We start from the raw sequence: 20,673 nt of genomic DNA, 5'->3' as shown, positions 1-20,673 counted from the left end.
CCTACACACGACCTACATGCTGCCTCTCCTGCAGCCTCCTCCCTCCTGTCTGGAACCTGTCCTTTCACCTGGCTCGGCGGGCCCCAGATCCCAGGAAATAGCTTCTTCAAGGTTGCAGGGGGCTCCCCTACCCCACCCTAAGCCAAGACCCTTCTCTGTCCCAGAGAGTTGAGGGATCCTCCCAGAATGAATGCACTGAATATCTCTTTCAGAAGACTGAGTGAATCTGAAGAGCAGCAACCCACAGGCATGGACAGTTGTGGCCCAGAGTAGAGCCGAGGAATTTGATGCTCACCACCACTGTCAGAGCAGAACAGTCAGACAGTACACGGACTGGAGACCTCACTTCAGAAAAAAAAAAAAAAAAAAAAAAAAGGCAGGCATGGTAACATACAGCTGTAATCCCAGGATTGAAGAGGCTGAGGCAGGAGCATGAGTTTGGGGCTAGCCTAGTGAGGGGAAGGGTCAGAGATCACTGCCTTCCTAGTTCTAACCAGGTACCTCTTCAGTTCCAGTCAGAGCAGCGGGGTCCACCAGGACTGCTGTCCTGTCAGGCCAGCAGTGCAGCCTCCTGGAAACTGCTGCTGGAGCACAGAGAGGAGGCCCAGGCTGGAAACATCCCCCACTCCAGAGCCTTACTCCCATCTGGGAAGTAAGCCCTACATTCATCCTTGGAAGAGGCCCAGGCTACAGTCCTTCACACGCCCCACCACACGTATGCCTGAAAGAGGCCCAGGCTCGAACCCCTGGTCACCGTTACTCCCTCCCACACTCATCCTGGCTCCTGTCTGCAATGGAATACCATCCCTGGAGGAAGAAAGGAGACCAGACCCCACACAGCCCTCTCCCAGACAGAGACCATGCTCATGTGCAGCCAGTGGGGCTGGAGGCTCAGGGCCCTGTCATTAGACTTTTAGCTACTTTTTTTTTTTTTTAAGTCTCCTTAAACAGAAATCTAGCTGGAGTAGTAAACTACCCTATTCTAACCCCAGCATTTGGAAGACTGGGGCAGGAAGATGGAATTTGAGGGCAGCCTGAGCCTCCTAGACATAGTCTGTTTGGAAAAACTGACAAAACCAAAACCAAACAGGCAAAACAAGAACTAAGGCAAATTATCCTGGAAAGACAATACTTGGAGGCCTAGTTGGCCCTCCCGACTTAATATAAGCTTAAGAAAATATCTGCATATACTAATTTATCAATTACACAGCCCTTTGGTGTGTTAGCCCTGTGGGTTTTCCCAGGGGCCAGGCAGAGGGCCTGTCTTACTTGGTTGGCTAATTCCAAAACACAGCTATTACATATACAACATTTAGGCTGCATGGTTCTCTGTCTTCTATAGATTACTGAGCCTGACGGATGGATTCTCAACTGTCCCAGGAGGCATGAGATGGCTACTGAAAATATAAAATCTACCCACCAAGTTTGATATCACCACAAGAGGTCAAAGCTGCCTCCTCTGAATTCACCAAGGACCAGGGCTCAGGCTAGGACAACACAGCCCCTTATGAGGCTGGGGCAGGAGGCGGCTTGAGTTCTCAGACAGGAAAAGAGGGTGATGTGTGCTCGGCCTTGGGGTAATGGCTCTGAGGGTCATCATACCCAGGGAGCTGCTCAAACAGATAGGCTAGAACAAACCAGATCCTGCCAGCACATACAGGTGAGCACTCAGGGGATGGAGACCGGAGGATCTGAGGGAGATTCTGAGTTTCAAGCCAGCCTGGGCACTGCAAAATCCCACTGGTTGGATATGAAGCTCAGTAGTAGAGTAGCTGTGCACACATACACCCCCCCCCCAACAAAGGCACCAACATGTACGTGGGAAGATGAGAATCACAGGCATCACCCTCAAACCAGAAACTGGAGTCTCCTGCTCTAGGCCTGAAATGACGAAAACTATAGTAGGCAGAGATTTATTTGTGCAATCTTTTTTTTTCTCCTTAAATATTCACAGGTCACAAAACTGCCTCTAGGTATTAAACCCAGGATTAAGACATCAATTAACCGAGGTCTGAATGCAGCACTGATTAAAATAGTAGCAAGACAGGATGAAGTATTTCCCAGATCTGTCTCTAAGCATCAAGGTGCCAGCCTGCTGAATAAAATCCATTTAAAGGGCCAGGAATTCCATCTCTCCCAAAGATGAATGCGCAGGGATGGTTCTGTGGTAGCCAGGTGGGCAGGAGCTCAATACCAAAGGGCTCCCCAGGCCCTGCTGCAACATCCCCTCCACACTGGAGCCTGAGATAAAAAGGAGAAAATTGCCAGTAACAGGAGGGACACAAAAGGGGCTGGCTAGAGTTACATATCCTTGCGAGGCTCCCCCAGCAAGTCTTCTCAAATAAACCAGAGCCAAGCTCAGCCTCTAGAGGGGTTGGGGGGACAGAGGGTGTCGGGGGAAGTCCTCTACACAGACCAGGGCCTGACTGTGCATGTCGCAGTGCAGACAGAAAAAGTACTCGGGGTCTTGCTAAAACAGTACAGACTCCTTACTTGGGCACCTCAGACCCAGAGCTCCAGGAAACTTGGCGTCTCTACTCTCGTTCTGGGTCAGATTCCTGTTCAAGGCCACACATTGTGAATACTGAAGGGATGTTTGTCTAAAATCTGATTGCCTGAAATGAAACTTGACCTATTTTATTCCTCTTCAAGGCTGCGGGCATAAAGAGTAACTAAGATACTCAGCCTCGAGGGAGCAGGAGGCTCGAGTTTCCAGTGTGGGCCATGTTATATAGCGAAACCCAGTCTCAAAAACAAAATAAAGACTAGTTAAGGATGGTACTGTGAGCTTGACAACATCCTACTCAGACCCCCTGTGCTGGCTGGTTTTTGTCAATTCGACACACACCTACACATACTTGGGTAGAGGGGATTTTAATTGAGAAAACGCCTCTGTAAGACTGGTTTGTAAGCAAGTGTGTGAGGTATTGTTTTGACGGCTGATACGGAAGGGTCCAGCCCACTGTGGGTGATAGGGTCCGAAAGTAGGTAGTCCTGGGGTACATGAGAAAGCAAACTGAGCAACCCACGGGGAGCAAGCCAGTAAACAGCATTCTTCCATGGTCTCCGCTTCCTTCACTGATGAACAGTGATCGAGAAGTATGACCAGATAAACCCTTTCCTCCCCAAGTTACTTTTGGTCACGGTGTTTTATCCTAGCAGTAGACACCCTCAAAGACAGGTCAATGTCTCCAACCATTGTTCTGAACCTGCAGTCACAGCAGAGGCCTGCAGGCAGATCACCTGACTGGGGGAAATGGCCTCAAAGACTGAAGAACCAGAGAAAGAAAGTGTCTCCTCTCCCCTGAACAGGAGCAAGCTTCTCATAAGAACTAGATGGTCCCCTCAAGTGCTCGGACTTCTCTGGACTCACCTGCCAGAACCAGAACTGACACCAGGACCAGCCAGACCACAAACAGCCAGACTGTTTAGCTTACAGGTTTCTCAGTCCTGCCTTCCCTAAAACTCAAGCGATGCCCTCCAATGGCTGACACTCCTGTTCTTCATCTTCCCAGTACAACCACGGTGGCCACTCCCCTTTCCACTTGATTTCTGAGGTTAGTAACCAGACCTGATTTCTTGGATCAGATTCCTGGTACAGGACTCTGGGCACAGGGCCACTCCCCCATCCCGTCTCCCACCTCCTGGCACTCAGGAACCCAGTTCTCACTCTGCCTTGGGAACCTCTGGCCACGGTGTGACGGGCCCCTGAAGAGTGCCAGGACTACTCAGCAGGAAACAGGCGATGGTCCTACTGCAGTCTACCAAGAATCTAGGTCATCATCGGCACACATTTTAAAATTTGGGACATGTTACCCGAGATGGTGGGTCCGATGCACCTCTGTCCTGAAGCCCTCTACAGTTTACCTGTGCAGGCCGCGGGCAGAGGAGAAAAAGTAGCTGCCTTATCCACAGCCCACATCTTAATGAATGCAGACCACTTTCACTCCGTGTAATTCACAGTTCTAAAACTAGTATCTGACTCACAATCTCACTTAAAATCTAAGGAGAACCACAGAAGCCATGGACACACTCACTCTTGTGTGATCTGGGCTCCTGGCACGGAGCTCTGAGACGGGATGAAGGCATCTTCTTTTACCTCCTACCCTGCCTCCAGATCAATTTCATCCTCTACAAAACAGCAAAGCGGAGACCCCGCCTGAATTATGGCAGTGACATGCCTGCTCTTAGTACGTTTCAACTTTTGACCTGTACCTTCTAGCCGCAATACTGAGCACAAGGGAAGAAATGTGCAGTTATGATCTTGTGTTTGTGGGGAAAGTACAATTATGGAGGAATTTACAGGAAATAAAAAAAAAAGCGCCGCTTGAGAGGATGGAGAACAATAAAACAGTCACACAAAGAAAATGAATGTCACCCAAAACCAAAAACCAAGAAGAAAATCTGAGAGTACCAGCTCCCCGTGCTGGGAGAGGCTGTTCTCTGCCTCCCAATCAGACGGAAAAGCCCCACATGCCAACCTGGGCCTGGGGCACTGTGTAGATACGCAGGAAGCTTTCCTACAGCCCCTGCTTTCTGGGCCTGCTGCACTAGACCCCAGACCCAGTCCAAGGATTGCTGGCTTTCCAGATGGCCTAGGAGTGAGCTGGGGAGGCTGGCCCTCGAACAGGCTCTGAACTCCAGCATGTTCTGCTGAGCTACCAGAGGCTGTGTAAGACTGTGGAGCCGACAGCCTGGCTCTTCCTTGGGTGAGTCACTAACTCTGTGCCTCAGTTGCCGTATCTGTAGCATGGGGACAGCTAGAGCAGTTGCCTCATATACAATAACAACATCCTCTTTAAACAGTGTGGCATGCCAGTGTTTACTAGCACAGGCCTTACATGGGGAGTCTCAGCAGGGGCCAGTGTCCTTAAGGCGTGCCAGCCTTTGACTCCTGTCTCATTTCAATCACGGCACCAGCCACCTGCTTTGAAGATGAAGAAGCAGAGGCTGGCAAATCCTTCCATTTTCATCATGAGTTGGGTCTCAGCACAGCTGTTTCACAGCTAAAGCAGCAGACACAGAATAGTTCGATGCTTTTGGAAGGGACACATGCTGGGGCTAGTCTGTACGCTGGCGGGGAGTCTCTTCCCTAGACAGATCCCCTCCATAGGTTGAGAGAAAGAGAGCAGCCACCAGGGCATTCAAGACCTGGGAAGCAGCTACCTACAATCCCAGCATTTGGGATGCAAAGGCAGGAGCATCCAGTTTGAGACTAGCCTGAGTTATACAGTAATCTTCCCCATCCCCCTCTACACACACACACACACACACACACACACACGTAAGCAAGACCCAGGAACTCCCCAAAATCTACCCAAAATGTACTCCCCAAATGCTACTTTAACATCACAGAAAAGACCACCTGCTTTGGGAGATAAAGGACCCGCCGCTGTCACAGCCAGAGCCCCTCCTTGGGTTCTGGCAAAAAGGGCAGTAATTGTGGCTATGATGGATCTGCCAAGATCAACTGTATCACTGCAGAGACTGGGCCCTGTGCTATTAAAACACACCCCCGAGGCGGCAAGGACAATGTGACATTTCTGAAATTGTTCTACTACCATCAAATGCCAAATAAGTCCTTTTTGCTGCTCGCTTTAATAAAGCTGAGAGATATTCTTATAAACGCAGACTCCACCTTGGAGCCTTGCAAATGTCACTGGAATTAAAGTGAGCTTGCTCTAAAGTGACGAACTAATGGCTCATCCCTCAGGGAGATGCTGGAGCTCACAAGCCAGCTGTGGTCTCCAGCACACTCCCTGCCGTGACGACCTCAGGAGAAAGTCACGGCGAGGCAGATGGCGGACACAGGCCAATGCCGAGTACTCGGGACTCATTCTGCTGAATGAGATGCAGAGACAGATGTCGGCTACTTGACACATGCAAGAAGAGGTCTCATGAGCCTGAGGGACACAGTCTCCATCCTCATGGAGTGTGTGGCTGTAATGGGCGCTGGGCCACGGTCAGTGCCGACACACCCAGCGGCTCTGGGTCTCTACCCATCTCTCGTGGGCACTTGCCTCAGACTCAACACACGGAGATAAATCTCAGACACGTTACTCCCAGACATGTCACCCTGCTGTCTCCGTGGCCACCTGGCTCTTACAGGAGTCCCCTCAGGGCCAACTGCTTCCCACTCCTGCCTTTAGCTGAGTCTCCAGTTGGAGGTTAAAATGGCTTTTGGAAATACCAATTGATCCATACCGTCCTAAGTCCTTCAAAAGTTTCCTGTGCCTTCTTTTCCTCTCAGGACAGAGCTGAAAACCTGAGAGCAACAACGTCCCTCAGTCCACTCAGGGCCCACTTCCCTGGCTTCGAAGAGCCACCGAGACCACTGCCCTTTTCCCTGATGTCCTTGGACAAGGGGTTCCTTAGCCCTCAGTTCCTGACCCCCACCTCCTCGTGCACCACCTTCACCCCCATCGTGTTTAGGACACAGTAGTCCCACGTTTTAGGGCTCCCAAGTCAGATGTCCTAAGTAGGAGGAATCCCCCTCCCCCCCGTGAAGAGCCCGGATCTGCAGTGAGAGGTCTTCGCCACTCCCCACAGCATGCTGCGCTGCCACAGGCTCCATCTTGCCTCGCTCCCACTTTCACAGTAAGTACGGCCAGTTGACGAAGAAAGCCTGCAGCTGTGTGGCCTGGGAAGAGACGTGACGGCACCCGGACACCACCCCCAGCCTGAGAAGGCTCACCCCAAAGCCATCTGACGGGCCGGCTGTGCTGCAGGGAAGAGCTGCGTGGGGAAGAGCCCAGCCTTGAAGAGCGTGGGTCACAGGACGGGTTCTCTAAGTAGGAACTGTTCTCATTCTCCATGAACTGAGCACAACAATTAGCAGAGGCAGTCGCAAGCCATGTACTCACCATTCCACGATCTCTGGGTGAAGAATCGTGTTGTTGACATTGAACCTGTAGAGAGGAAATACACCAGTGGCATCAGTTGAATGGCCTATCATATCCCAGAGAGAAAAACCTCATTCAACACAAATACACCATGACTAAGGGAGGCCCCCACCTCTTAGCTTCCTGGCTCCCTGGACCAGAGATAGGGGCTGCTCACCTCATGCAGGCCTGGAGGCCTGGGCTGCTAGCTCTAAGCGTGGTCAGTAGGAGAGCAATCATTTTGACTATAAAACACCCTTCCTTCCTCACTAGGCAGACTCTTTATCAAGCTCACTAACACACGCACAATGGGAGTACCAGAAGGGAAGGGGCAGAAAGACTTTTTGGAGGGAAGAGACTGAAATTTTCAGTAATTCGAAGAAAACCATAAATCCTTTTTAAAAAAACAAATTCATCTTATTGCGTGGCTATCTTGCCTGCATGTACATCGCTGCCCTATATGCATGGCTGGTAGCCTGCAGAGGCCAGAAGAGAGTGCTGGATTCCCTGGGACTGACGTTATAGGCAGCTGGGAGCTACCACGTGGGTTCTGGGAACAGTACCTGGTCCTCTAGAGGCAGTCAGTGCTCTTTGCCACTGAACGTTTCTCCAGACCCTTAAAGCTCAACAGTCTCTACGGAGCACAAATCTCAAGACATTACCATTGGCCAAACTGCCTAGCAGCAGCGTTGGTGGGCCCGAACTCACGGTGGAAGGACCCAAATCTCAAGACATTACCATTGGCCAAACTGCCTAGCAACAGCGTTGGTGGGCCCGAACTCACGGTGGAAGGACCCGGGTCTTCCCCGTTTTCTGACTGGATATGATGAGGAGCATCTACATCTGAACGGTCCAACTCCCAGGTTCTAACCTCACAAAAGGCTGCTCAGGACATAGCACAGTCAATCAAGGAGCTTCCACATCTTGTAAGCATCATGAGAAAGTTCACACGTAGGGGATGTTCCTGATGTGTTCTGATCAGCGGTCGTTCTGAATCAGAAACTATGCCAACCAGAAGGCCCTGGGTTAACAGCCACAAGACTGATAGAAACAAAAATTTGAGAACAAAGAATTCCAGCAAATATATGCTCCAAAAAGGAAAGAAAGGGGTCTTACTGTGACCTGTGACCCTGACTATATGAGGCACCACTGGGTTCATCAAGTGTGAATGCAGCTCAGTTCCTATATCAGGACAGGTAAGACTTGTGTGAGCCTGACTGTCTAGGACACAGGCCTCGGCCTGATAGAAACCGGTGCCAGAAAACCTGAGTCATAGGCGGTCTCTGTAGACCTGCAGCCCACGGCAACTGGTGAGATCTGAGATGACCCATATTGCTGCCTCTCCTGCCCAAAGAATGCCACTAACAACTCTGTCCACAGCCATTGCATCACCGGCAAGAAGCTCCCCAAGTCAGGGTGTGCTCAGGGCTTCCCGGGTCCCCACAGCTCTGGAGAGGGCGCTGGCTCCACACCACTGCTGATGGAGCAGCCCTCTACTGACTGTGGCAAGATGCCGGAATTGGAGTTCTCCGTCTCCCCAGTGCCCCAGGTGTTCACAGATGTGGGGACCATATAGCTCTCATTTGGTCACCCACACCACCCTGGAGCACAGATTGCCCCTTCATGGAGGAATATGAGAGCATACATGAGATCAAACACCCAGCCTACACCAGCTCGGCTGCCTCATCGCTCAACTGGCTCCTCTATCACAGCAATTCTGCTCTTCAGAGGGGCATCACACACAGATCTAGAGTTCTGGATGAGCTTGTATCTCCTTCCCCTTGGCCCCTGTGTGTGGCCCAGTCATCTCTGTGGAGAAGGCTCCTGTGGGCACTGTGGGTGGCAGAGCTGCTCTGAGCCTCCCAATCAAGTGAGCCTCCCCAGCACGGCCAAGTGTACGTGCTGCTGCCTCCTGCACCATGGAAATGTGCTACCCAAGGATGCCAATGCCGCCACCACCGTCATCAAGACCAAGAACAGCAGCCGGTTTGTGGACTGGTGTCACAAGAGCTCCAAGGTTGGCAGCAACTACTTGCCTCCCAGTGTGGTGCCTCAGAGTCTGGCTAAGGTCCAGCATGCAATGGGCCATGCTTGTTCCGAACAACATGCCTGCCACTGCTGAGGCCTGGGCCTGCATGGACCTGCATGGGCCACAAGTTTGACTTGATGTATGCCAAGGGGGCTTTTTGTAAACTGGTATCAGGGTAAGGACATGGAAGAGGGGAGTTCTCTGAGGCAGAAGGATCTGGCTGCCCTAGAGAGGGACTGCAAGGAAGTAGGCCATCAACTCGTACAAAAAGAAGGGAAAGAACAGACAGCTGCATGGACCCTGTTCGCTATGGTTATGGCAAAATTCTTTGAAAAGAAACAGTCCCTTGCATCGCTAAAAGAAGGAGGAGGAGGAAAATTAGAACACCTCAGATAAACAAAACAAGAGGAATTCATCGCTAGCAAACTTATCCCACAAGGATTCCTTTAGGCTGAAGGGGCACTCCAGAGTGACTTGAATCTCCATGAAGGAGAAACAGGCACGGATGGGCCAGGGAGATGGCTCAGTGGGTAAAGAAACTTGCTGCAAGCTTCATCGCTTAAGTTCGATTCCTGGGGCCCACAGTGTGGAAGAGAACCAACGCTTGCAAGCTGTCCTCTGATCTCAACATGTGCGCCATGAGTAAGCCCTATGCACACCCACAGAGATGGTTGAATGTGAGAAGGGGAGGGGTCTCTGTTCGTTTGCTTGTTTAAAGACCGTGGCTGGTGCTGGAGAAATGGCTGGTGGTTCAGGGTGCAGATTGCTCTTCCAGAGAAAGGAATTTGGTTCCCAGTACCTATTTTGGGTGGCTCACATTTCCTGTCATTCCAGTTCCAGGGGATCAATGCCCTCTTCTAGCCTCTGCAGGCCCTGCACACACATCTGTGCACTCACACAGACAGACACATAGACACCAATAAAAATGAACCTTAGCTGGGCATGGGGCACTGGTAAAGGTACCATAGAGGCAAATATGGAGACAGCAGGAATGTAGCTTTTGCTTATAACTCCTTAAAAATTATCGACAGACACACGTACACATGCACACACACATATGCCCACTCACGCAAACACGCACAGACAAGCATTACCCCCACCTCCATGCAACACACTGACAAGAGAAAGAAGCCAGATGCAAAAGCCCACAGGCGGGATGACTCCCTTTGTTATCAGTGTCAGCTGAACAGAGAGACAGAGCTGGTTAGGAGCTGCACAGGGTGAGGGGCCTGGAGAAACAGCCTTGTCTGCAGGTAGGCGCGGGGCTTCTTTGGTGGTGAAAATGTTCCCAAACTGATAATGATGCTGGTCAGATAACTGAGCGAACATCCCAGCACCCTGTTCATGTGAACCAGCAGAGAGGCCTTGGGTAAGCACTTAGCCTTCTGGATTCCATGATCTCCCCCACAGAGGCACAGGCAGAGCTATGAGCTCCTGATGTCACACAACTCAGGCTCTCCACGGCCTCATGGAGTTTGAACTGAGGTAAGGCATGGTTGTAGGGCCAGTAGCCTGACTCTAACCAAGGAGCAGGGATGGTCAGGAAAAGGGACCAGTAGCCTCAGAGATTCAGCTCTGAAGCTTTGGAGATTCCGAGGTACACAAACAAGGCTTATTGGTTCTAAGTCAACTTCAATACTTTAGAAGCAAAATGGGCCCGGAGGGGTGGTTCAGTGGTTAGGAACACTTGCTGCTCTTACAGAGGACCTGTGTTCAGCTCCCAGCACCTGCAAGCACACAATCATTTGTAACTCCAGTTCCAGGGGGTCCAGGGCTCTCTCTGGCTTCTGAGAACACCTGCCCGTGCTGCACAGACATACATGCAGGCAGACACATATTTTATTTTATACATAAAATAAAAATAGATCTAAGGACAGAGAATCAGAGTCCGACCTAAGAAGTATCACAGAGGTTACAAACAGCCCGATATGGCTCAGAACCAAGATCAGAGCAGCAGGTCACCTAAATCAGGACAACACAGACGCTGCCTCCATCTTTGCCAGGTCTCACTGTGACCTTAGAGAAGGCACTGGTCTAGCTACTCAACAGCTGGCTGCATCGCACTTCACACAATGCACATTCACACGCGTATATAGACATACATGCGCACACACACACACACACACACACACAAGCAGAAGCAGTAAGGTTAAACAGGGTAAGATGGCGGCACACTAACACAGCTGCAGAAACACACATACAAAGACAGCTGTGGGTGTAGAAGCCATATACAGGTGTGCACATAAGAGATACCTGAGACACGCACAGATGGACACAGATGTCACCTGTGTTACCGGAAGGACACACGCCTAGACCCCCCGTGGATGCCCGAGAACATAGACAGTATAGAACACCAGGTGTATCGTGGTTCCCTCCCGCAAGCCTGAACAGCTACGGCAGAATTTATAAGTCAGGCACAGTAGGAGGCTACTAAAAAGTAATAATAAAATAGGACAATTACAACATGCTCTAAGAAACTTGTCACTGTCACTATACTTGAGCTTTGGAAAAATTTATTTCAAGTACAATAAAGGCTATCAGTACACAAGTACTGGGCTAGCACGCGACCGATTTGATTACAGACAGCTACTGAGACTAACGGGTGAGTGTCAGATGTCATGGATAACTGACAAGGGAATGGTTCATGTCTTGAGTAAATGAGGCCAGGTGGGCTCATGCTTGGCAGAACAACATGAACTTATGAACTGGCCAAGCTTGGCAATGCATGCAACCTCAGCCACGCAGGGGTCTGAGGGAAGAGGACTATGAAGTTGAGGCGAGCCTGGACTACACAGGGAGACCCTATCTCAAATTGCAGGGTACGAGTGAAGGCCAAGAGTAGTTCAGCAGTGGGCGGTGTGCTCTGGAGTGCCTGGCCTGTCCCCAGGAATGCCTGTCCCCTTGTGCCTCCTTTCTCTGGCCTCACCTCTAACTCTGTCACCCCACTGTGTATTTTTCAGGGGCTACTATGCTGAGACAGGAGCCATAGGTGTCCTACCCTGAATGCCCTGAGCACCGACTTGGGGTCCTTACAACTTACATATTTCTAGAATTTTCCATGTAATATTTTTAGGTTGTGGTTGACTGTAGGTAAATGGCAGAAATCAAAGCTACAAATAAAGGAGGGATTATTCTGCACGGACACAGGCAGACATATACAGCACACACACGATAACAGATTCAGGGCCATCCAGGCATGTACAGACACATACATCCAGACAGTCAGATACACACATCTGGAAGGACAATCACAGAAACACAAATAACACACACAGACCAAGGCATTACACACAGAGAGACACACAGAATTCTACTGAGTGAGAAACACACTCAGCACACAGAAAGAGTTCAAAAGACTGTGTGGATAGGTTTAGCTTTAAATAATAAAATTCAGGCATTACTCACAAGAATATGTTCATCTTGCAAAGCACAACAGATCCCACCAGGCCCACGAGGGTGGAAGGCAGACAATGGAAGGTAGCACAGGGCAGGCCCGGCCCCTGAGCCTCCATCTCTCCCCATCCCTGGCCCAGAGTTTCTAAGCCACTAAATGAGGCATACCCTCTCCCCGTCCCCGCAACCTTCCAAGGGGTTTGGGGAAGATTCTCCCTTCATGGAGATTTCCATGGGCCATAACTTGAAGCCTAATCCTAAATATTAACTTGCTATGCAAGTTAACCGTTATCCAAAAGTCATGGTTCCCGAACCACAAATTGGCATTTTGCTGTAAATCGTCAAGTTTTAAAAATGTCCTTCTAAGTTCCTGGGTTTTAAAATTCACATCGTTGAATATTAATATCCTTGCATTAACAAGTCCCAAATTCAGCATTTCATATTTAACTGCTTATTTAAATGGAATTAATTTGTAACCAATTGTCTTCAAATAGGCAAGGCAATTTAACTAAATGCCAAAAGATAAGAAATACGCTTGTTCTCAATAGCCAGCTGATGTGAAATAAGGACCATATTTCTCTCTCGGATGACGGCGACCTCTGTAATTTGCTGTCTCCACCCAGAACTCATGGGCACAGGTTCTGCGTGTCTGGAAGGGGGATGGTCTCGTGCTGGGAAAATGTCCCCAGCCCCTGCCTTGACTCTGACGGATGGGTGGTCCTCGGCTTAGGCCACATGCACACTCCATAGAGCCTTCATGGTCAGTTCCCCAGTCTCAATAAACTCTGCCCCCAAATCTACTTCCTCAGACACTAACACAGATCCACGTCATCTGGCTTGGCCATGGGCTGCAGGAGCCAAGTGCTCCAGAGGCACTGGGTGCCTGGAGTCCACAAGAAGCCATCTCAAGTCCTCTTCACCACAGGTCTGTCCTCCCTAGCTCTGCCTCTCCCAGCTCCAGCCCACAAACCAGCCCTTGCACTCACAGCAGAGCCTGGCAACGAGTACCTGACTCCTGCTTCCATGTACCATATGCCTCCAGAATCCACAGAGAGGCCTTCTTCTAAGCGTTCCCTGGAACTCGTCTCTAATACAACAGGGCCAATCATGATAGCATGGGCTGGGCCAGACCCCTCACTCAGCACAAATACCACAAAGTAGTCAGAAGCCATAACCTCTTGGGCCTGTGGCTCCAGCGAGAGCTCTCTGGCTTCTGACATGTCTTCCACCTCCCTCACCTCTGCCTCCTTTCTCCCTCTACTCCTCTACTGTCCCTGCCACTCTTAGAACTGGTGTGCATCCTGCTGTGGGCCTCAGGAGGCCTGTCTCTGGTCCTGGGAGGTAGGAGGGTCTGAGCTCAAGGTATACACACACTGGACAGTATCCCAGAAAGGTAGCCCCAGGGAGCCACACTTGGAAGTGAAAGTCACACACCAACCACCTGGCTGGACCGCAGCTCAGAGGGTCTGGGGCGTAGACAACTCAGGCTACTGCCAGCCCCTCCTTCATGCAGGCCAAGGGGAAAAGACAGCCTGGGAGGCTCCTCGGGACAGACAGAGAGGGCCAAACCTGAGTATCAGTCTAGGAAGAAGGGTCAAACAGAGATCCAAGATGGAGGTATTTCAGACACATTTAAAGAGGTCAAACGTAAAAAATCCCAGGAACGTGGTGCTTCAGCTGGACAGTGAGAGGTGACTGGGGACAGTTCAGTTCCACATATTGGAAACTAGGACAACAGAATGACTCATCTTGCTTAGAAATAGGTTATTATTATCCAGCAACCAGCTGGAGATACTCGACAGGCAGGTAAATGCAATCCTCAGTCATGGTGGCCCTTGAGGACAAGGTTTCTTCCCAACCTGGCACAGAGAGAGGCCTGAGGTGCTAGCTGCCTGTCTGGCGAGAGGAAGGGGTCCGAGAAACACCAGAGCCCAGGAATAGACGTCACTTTTAACAGGGAAGAGCTAGGGACCCTTGAGCCAGTGGCCGAGATCCCAAGTCAGTGCTCACGGCATGTGGGGTAGAGGACACTTGATGAAGGCTCCTGTCCCAGCAGAGGAACGCATGAAAACCACATAGGGCGACAGAATGAGAGGTGAGGCCCACAGTGTAAGGGGCAAATCTCCCTTGGACCAGGGAGGGGAGGGAATATAGTTATCACATACAGGTCAGACTCTGGCCATCACATGGTGCAGAAACTAAACCAGTCCACACCCAGCATGGAGAGCTGTCCCCCAACCCAGCTCAGCTGCTATGGGACCTGGGGAGCACCACAGGCAGCGCCCCAATGAAATATGTGTGCCCCATGAGTGGGAAAAACTGTGAAAAAGGTGGTCCCTGGGTCTCAGCAAAAGGTTCCAGGCTGACATGTTGGTGCGTACCTGTAACATGAGCCCTGTGAGTTCCAGGCCCACCTAAGCGATAGGACAAGATCTTGTCTCAAGAACAAAATCAGACACACAAGTCTCAAGATGTCAACTGGGTGGAGGATGGAAGGGATCCTGAAAAAGACTGAGGAGCCTCGGGGGGAGACAGTGGTGGAAGCAAGCAGGGAATCCTCTCAGTGAGGCAGGGTCACTTCTGGCTCCCGGTGACCATGAGGGCCGTTCAGAGTTCCACCTGCCTTTCTCGGTGAACCTCCTGCCTCAGCAGCTTCACCCCAGGACCCCACCAGTCACATGATCCACCAGACCCCATTCTGGGAGAAACTCAGCATCCTCTGAGGTAGACACCAGATGCTGCAGCTTACAGCCACTGACTGTGCTGGCTCCATTTGGCTACTGCACAGATGGGGAGACCAAGGCTCTTGGGGTAACAGATTTGAGCAGGACCTGCAGCAGGCGGCCAAATACTGTGCAGGCTCTGGGCCCCAGCTGTCTCCTTTGGTTCCCACGGTGGAGCTGAGACCCATGCAGAGGCTGCAGGTGATTTGGGTTGTGAAAGGTGAAGAGGGTGTTGGGGTGCTGGGAGAGGAGAACAGAGACCTGGCAGCCGGCATTTCAGCAAGCTGGGCTGGCCACCACTGGGCCACTTAGGGCAAACTCACCAGAGGATGCAGCAGCCTGTGCCATGAAAGAAGCAAACTAGATACCCAGCCCCCTGCCCCGAAGCTCTTCTCATTGGAGAAGCGATACATATTCATGAGTTCATAATCCTTTCTAATCACCCTTCCATCGAACATGCACAGATTCCCTCCTGTGGCTCAGACTCATACATAATTATAAGGAGCCTCTTCCGGGACTACCTTGGTCCATGAAGGGACAACAGAGGACAAAGTGGCTACAGAGGACCTGTGCTTGGAAGGTCACTGTGGCTCAGGTGCAGGAGCATGGCTAAGGGCTGTTTGCTGCCTCAGGGGCCCATCTATACCACTCCAATCATTCCAGCCCAGACCTCGCAGGACCCAGCCTGGCTGGCAGCACTCTGGGGAGGGGTGACAAGGAGACAAACCTGTTACCCTCCTGCCCAGAGAGGGGACCAATTTCTTGAGTAGGGATTAAGGGGCTCAGCCCAGAGCTTAACTGGGTAGTGAGTAAAAGATCAGGAGAGCGGGAGACACAGGGAGTTGCTGAGAACTGGGCTGGACCAGGACTGGGAGGTGTGGGGGAGAGGGAGAGGGGTAACTTAAAAAAAAAAAAAAAAAAAAAAGACTACAAAGCTCAGAGCAACCAGCCACTGCTTACGCCACTTCTAGGACAGCCTGGGCTAAACACAAAACAAAACAAAACAAAACAAGGCTGGTCATGTGGGCGATGTGGCTCTGCCACCAAGCCAGGCAGTTCAGATCAGGTCCCAGGAGCTACACAGTGGAAGGAAAAAAGACACCCCCAAGTTGTCCCCTGACCTCCACATGCACCACAGCATGCACTCACCCCCACATACACACATAACCGATCAGTCAGTGTAAAAAACAGCAAAAACAAAAGAAAGAAAATAGCTGCTTTAGCCACACAGTGGCCAGGGCCCCCAGGCTCTTCCAAGATGGAGCCCAACACCAATGGCTGTTTTCCTTCAAGTGAACGAGGAAGAAGTGGTTTTCCACAAATGATCTCACACATGTTCCCTCCGAACACTTGATCACACCTATTCTCAGCACACTCCCACATTTCCTGGCCTGTGGGCTAGCCTGGGAAAGATCAGCAGGTGAAGGTGGGAGTGGGCAGAGGACGGACTCACTTGCTGATGCCCTCGAAGGAGGCCTCCCGGCAGACACTGCCACTGTCCGTGTTGACACCACGCTGTGGAGAGAAGAAGGGAACGTGAGGAGATCAGGTGTGTAACTCAAGGACTGCAAGATCCCCCGGGCCTGCCGAGGAGAGGCTGCCTCCTCCAGACAGACTCAAATGGAAGAGAACAAGGAGGCTGCCACAGCACAGCATGGCCTTCCCCTCTGGCCTTTCCCTGACAAATGAGCTCCACAGCAGGCTAAGTCTAAGCTGGGCCCCAGAGCAAAGACAGGGCCTTTTGTCCTAACGCAATGTGAAAAGCAGAGATATCCAGCAAGAGCGGTGCATGCTCGTAATTCTAACACGGGGGACACTGAGGAAGGGGACACCACCAGATCAAGACTAGCCTGGATGGATCAGGGCACCCTGAGTACATAGGGGTGGGTGTGCTGCAGCACCCCAGGTACACAGTAGGGTGGGTCTGGATGGGTCAGAGCACTTTGCTCACACTACTCAGAAACTCAGGCTCAGGCAGGGGCTGGGCAAGAAAAGCAAGAACCTGAGACTCCTTCCCCACCAACACACACACACACACACAGACACAGACACAGACACAGACACACACACAGACACACACACAGACACACACACAGACACACACACAGACACACACACAGACACACACACAGACACAGACACAGACACAGACACAGACACACACACAGACACACACACAGACACAGACAGACACACACAGACAAATTCCCCCACCCCACCTGCTCTTTCCAGGCAAGTCTCCTTATCTTTTATCACACACACACACACACACACACACACACACACACACACACACACACACTTTCTCTCTCTCTCTCTCTCTCTCTCTCTCTCACTAATGTACGGTCCAAAGGAATGCAGCCTTCTCTCCATACTGCTCTTTTGTAACCACAGAATCCACAATCACAAAACAAAAATATTTGAAAACAACAACAAAATCTCCCCCAAACCCAAAAACAATTACAGCTGCAGATTCTTTTCCTTAACATCACCCCTAAACAAGATAGTTTAGCATTATACACAGGGAACTAGTTTTATGTCAACTTGACCCAGAGTCGTCTGCAAAGGGGGAATCACGGTGGAGAAAATGCTCCCACCAGATTAGCGTGGAGGTAAACCTGGAGGGCATTTCCTTGATTATGACTGACGTGGGACAGTCCAGCCCACTGTGGGTGGGGCCCTCCCTGGGCAGGTGTTCTATAAGAAAGAAGGCTGAGCAGGCCACGGGGAGCGAGCCAGTTCGCAGCAGTCCCTCCAGCCTCTGCATCAGTGCCAGGTCCCTGTCCTGCTTGAGTTCCTGCCCGGCCCCAGATGACGGACTGCAAGGGGCGTTAGGTCGCGGTGTGCTCACAGCAGCAGAACCTTAACTAAGACAGGCATTGGCGCTGTAGTCGGTGTTCCGTGTCACCTACAGATGCTGCTGGACACGGGAGGCTGTGCGTGTGTTAACGCGGTGAAAGGGACTCCTGAATCTGTAGTGTCGGGATCCCCGGGGGGTCTGGGAACCGACCCTCTATGGATACCCAGGGACAACTGAGGACTTGGCCTCCGTCGGATATCCAACAGGAACGCAGCCATCCGCTGAGAGGAAACACGGGGTTCGGAGAGAAGTGAGCCACCTCAGAGGGGGAAGAAGCTCTCAGCAGCCACAGCTTTCTCGATCTCAGCTGATCCCTGCCCAACTTCCGTTCCACATGGAACACACAGATCCCCCTGCCTGTGGAGGCGGTGCAGGTGTGGCTGTGTGTCAGTAGGTGGCAGAGAGGAGGGAAGCCGTGTCTACACTGTGTTCTGACCTAAGAATGTCTGGATGATTAGTAGCCTAACACTCCCTAAAAAAAGGGAGCCCGAGACGACCACCGGGGCAGCACCAGGAGGGGAGCAAGCCAGAGATCAGAAGATTCCTGCCTGGGACTACAAACCCAGGAGTGACCCCAAGATAGACGACCAGTGTAAGGGGCCACTCAGGCAGGCTGGGCAAGGAGCAAGCCAGAGACACCGCCAGACTGCTCCACGGGGTCTGGACAGGGAGGCTGAGGTCACTGGCAGGCTGGCGCCATGCCGTCCTGGGGTAAGGAGGAGATCATGCCCAAGATGACCCCAGACACTCAGAGACTCTGGGTACCACTAAGAGGAACAATTAAGCGGTGGAGAAATGGAAGAGAAAGAGAAGCAGATGGATGTGGGCACAATGAAGAGAGGCAGAACTGGAGACTCTGAGGATAGTGAGGAACAGATGAATGTGAATAGCTGGTGATGCCACCTGGGACCATGGCAGGGTTCTGGCCTGCACTGCCACCAGGGGTCACGTCGGGGTCTGTGGCCCTGCAGCAGAAGGGTCTGTTAACTGCCATAGGCCTGGTCTGGCCTGCTGCCCAGGGCCATGTCAATGTCTGAGGGCTATGCAGAACTGGCCCCATCCTTCCTCTGAGAGGGGTCCCAGTAAGGTTTCAGTATTGATAAAATAGCAGAAGCCAGAGACTCTTACCAGACCAACAAGCCACTGAAATGAACATTTGCAAGCAAAGAAGTGTGAACAAAGGGTGTATTGTGGGACACACTGAGACACACTACAGTGTAGCTGGATTTGCTAATTTGTGGGTTCTTCTTTTTCCCACCCTTTATCCTCCCAGTTTCACCAGCATCACTAGATAGAAGAGAAAGGATGGGGTGGGGCAGAGAGAAAGAGAGATCTGTGAAGCTAACTTCTTTCTTCTTGTTTCTTCTTTGCTTGTAGCTGTCATTGCTACTTTTCCCCCCACTGTTTATTCCCAGTTTCAACCCCTATCAACAGATAGGAAAGAAGGGGAGAGACAGAAATAGACATTCTTGAATCTCATTTCGTTCTTGTTTCTTCGTTGAGCACTAACGAACTACAACCAACCCCAACCCCACCTCTTGGGTCCACAGCATTTATATAATCCTCTGAAAAATTCCCAGCATTCCAAACGTCACACAATCACAGAAACTATCTGGAGCTGGCAAAACCACACCTCTCCTAGAGCACGAGGCAAATCATAGTCAGCTGCTGCAAGCAGCCCCATACCTGGGATTAAAACAAAAACATTCCTATATTTAATATGTGTGTGTATGTATGTATGTATGTATGTATGTATGTGTGTGTGTTTTTTAAAGAAACCAAAATTCCAGAATTCTCACATACTACTGCTTTCACAACGAGATTATTTTTTTCTCTGTTGTGAGGGAGCTTGCAAGGCTGGAGGGCGGGTACGAGAAGAAGGGGGGATGAGCGGGGTTGGTGTGCAAGGTGTGAAACTCACAAAGAATCAATAAAAAGTTAAAAAGCAAACAAACAAAACCCCATTGGGCCAACTCTCACCATCATAAGTTAATCTTCCTGCTTAGTAAAGAGAAGAAGCAGGAGGAAGGTTATTACTGTGTATTGTTATTCCAATAACAAAGGAGAGAAGGGCCATTCTGGAAGGATGAAGGGTTCTGTGTGTGAAAGAGGATCCTGAGGCCAAGAAGGAAGAATGTACAACAACCTAGCCCCCACCCCTACCGCACCCCACACCGTGCCCCTCCTTAAGATGCCAGGAGTGTGATTTTCAAATTGTGTCATCACAGCGGATTCAGGGTGAAAATGAAGAGTGACAATCTATAACTGAAATGTCACAAGCTTAAGCTGGACGCAGTTGCATCTTCCAGCCTGGTTTTAACCCCATGACTGCTGGTGGTACCTTGCCACTGTGGCCACAAGAACACAGCACATCCCACTCAGACTGGAGGATAGCATCTTAGCCACAGTCAGCCATTAGGCCAAAACAAGCCTCTAACTCTGATTCATTCTGCTTCTGCCTCCCAAACCAGCCTATCTATGCTTCTTTTCAATCAATCCCCGGGCAGCAGCCACTTACCAGGGTGAGGAGGACAGAGGGACTTCGAGAGGTCAGGACACTGGCAATCTGAAAATCAAAAAGAAAACCCATGTTAGAGCACATGGTTTGAATCTGAAATGCCTCAGACAGACTAGTGTGTTACGTGGCTAGTTTGTGGCACTAACTTGATGGCTGCAAATCCTTTAGGAGGCAGGGTCTGGCTGGCTGAAGGAGATTGCAGGCTGCCCTGAAGAGCGTTCCTGCAGCCCCAGATCTCTGCCTCGCTCGCTCATGCTCACTGCCCGCTG

The 20,673-nt window shown here is 51.0% G+C and overlaps 1 protein-coding gene and 1 pseudogene across 2 annotated transcripts in view; one reads left to right on the top strand and one right to left on the bottom strand.

The window, feature by feature from the left end:
- Positions 1 to 20,673, bottom strand: part of Pepd (peptidase D) — a 132,939-nt gene that overhangs the window by 83,693 nt on the left and 28,573 nt on the right. For both annotated transcript variants that reach the window (XM_021641879.2, XM_021641889.2), the window contains exons 5-7: positions 20,405 to 20,452; positions 16,480 to 16,541; positions 6,864 to 6,908 (exon numbers count right to left, since the gene is read on the bottom strand). In XM_021641879.2, the coding sequence (XP_021497554.1) occupies positions 6,864 to 6,908; positions 16,480 to 16,541; positions 20,405 to 20,452 (155 nt within the window). The remainder of the gene's footprint in view (positions 1 to 6,863; positions 6,909 to 16,479; positions 16,542 to 20,404; positions 20,453 to 20,673) is intronic.
- Positions 18,239 to 18,356, top strand: LOC132647573 (small nucleolar RNA SNORA17; annotated as a pseudogene).

The sequence above is a fragment of the Meriones unguiculatus genome, chromosome 14 (genome assembly GCF_030254825.1).
Source record: "Meriones unguiculatus strain TT.TT164.6M chromosome 14, Bangor_MerUng_6.1, whole genome shotgun sequence".
Lineage (NCBI taxonomy): Eukaryota > Metazoa > Chordata > Mammalia > Rodentia > Muridae > Meriones > Meriones unguiculatus.
The sequence above is the reverse complement of the archived record's forward strand: the minus strand, read 5'-3'. Positions and strand labels throughout refer to the sequence as shown.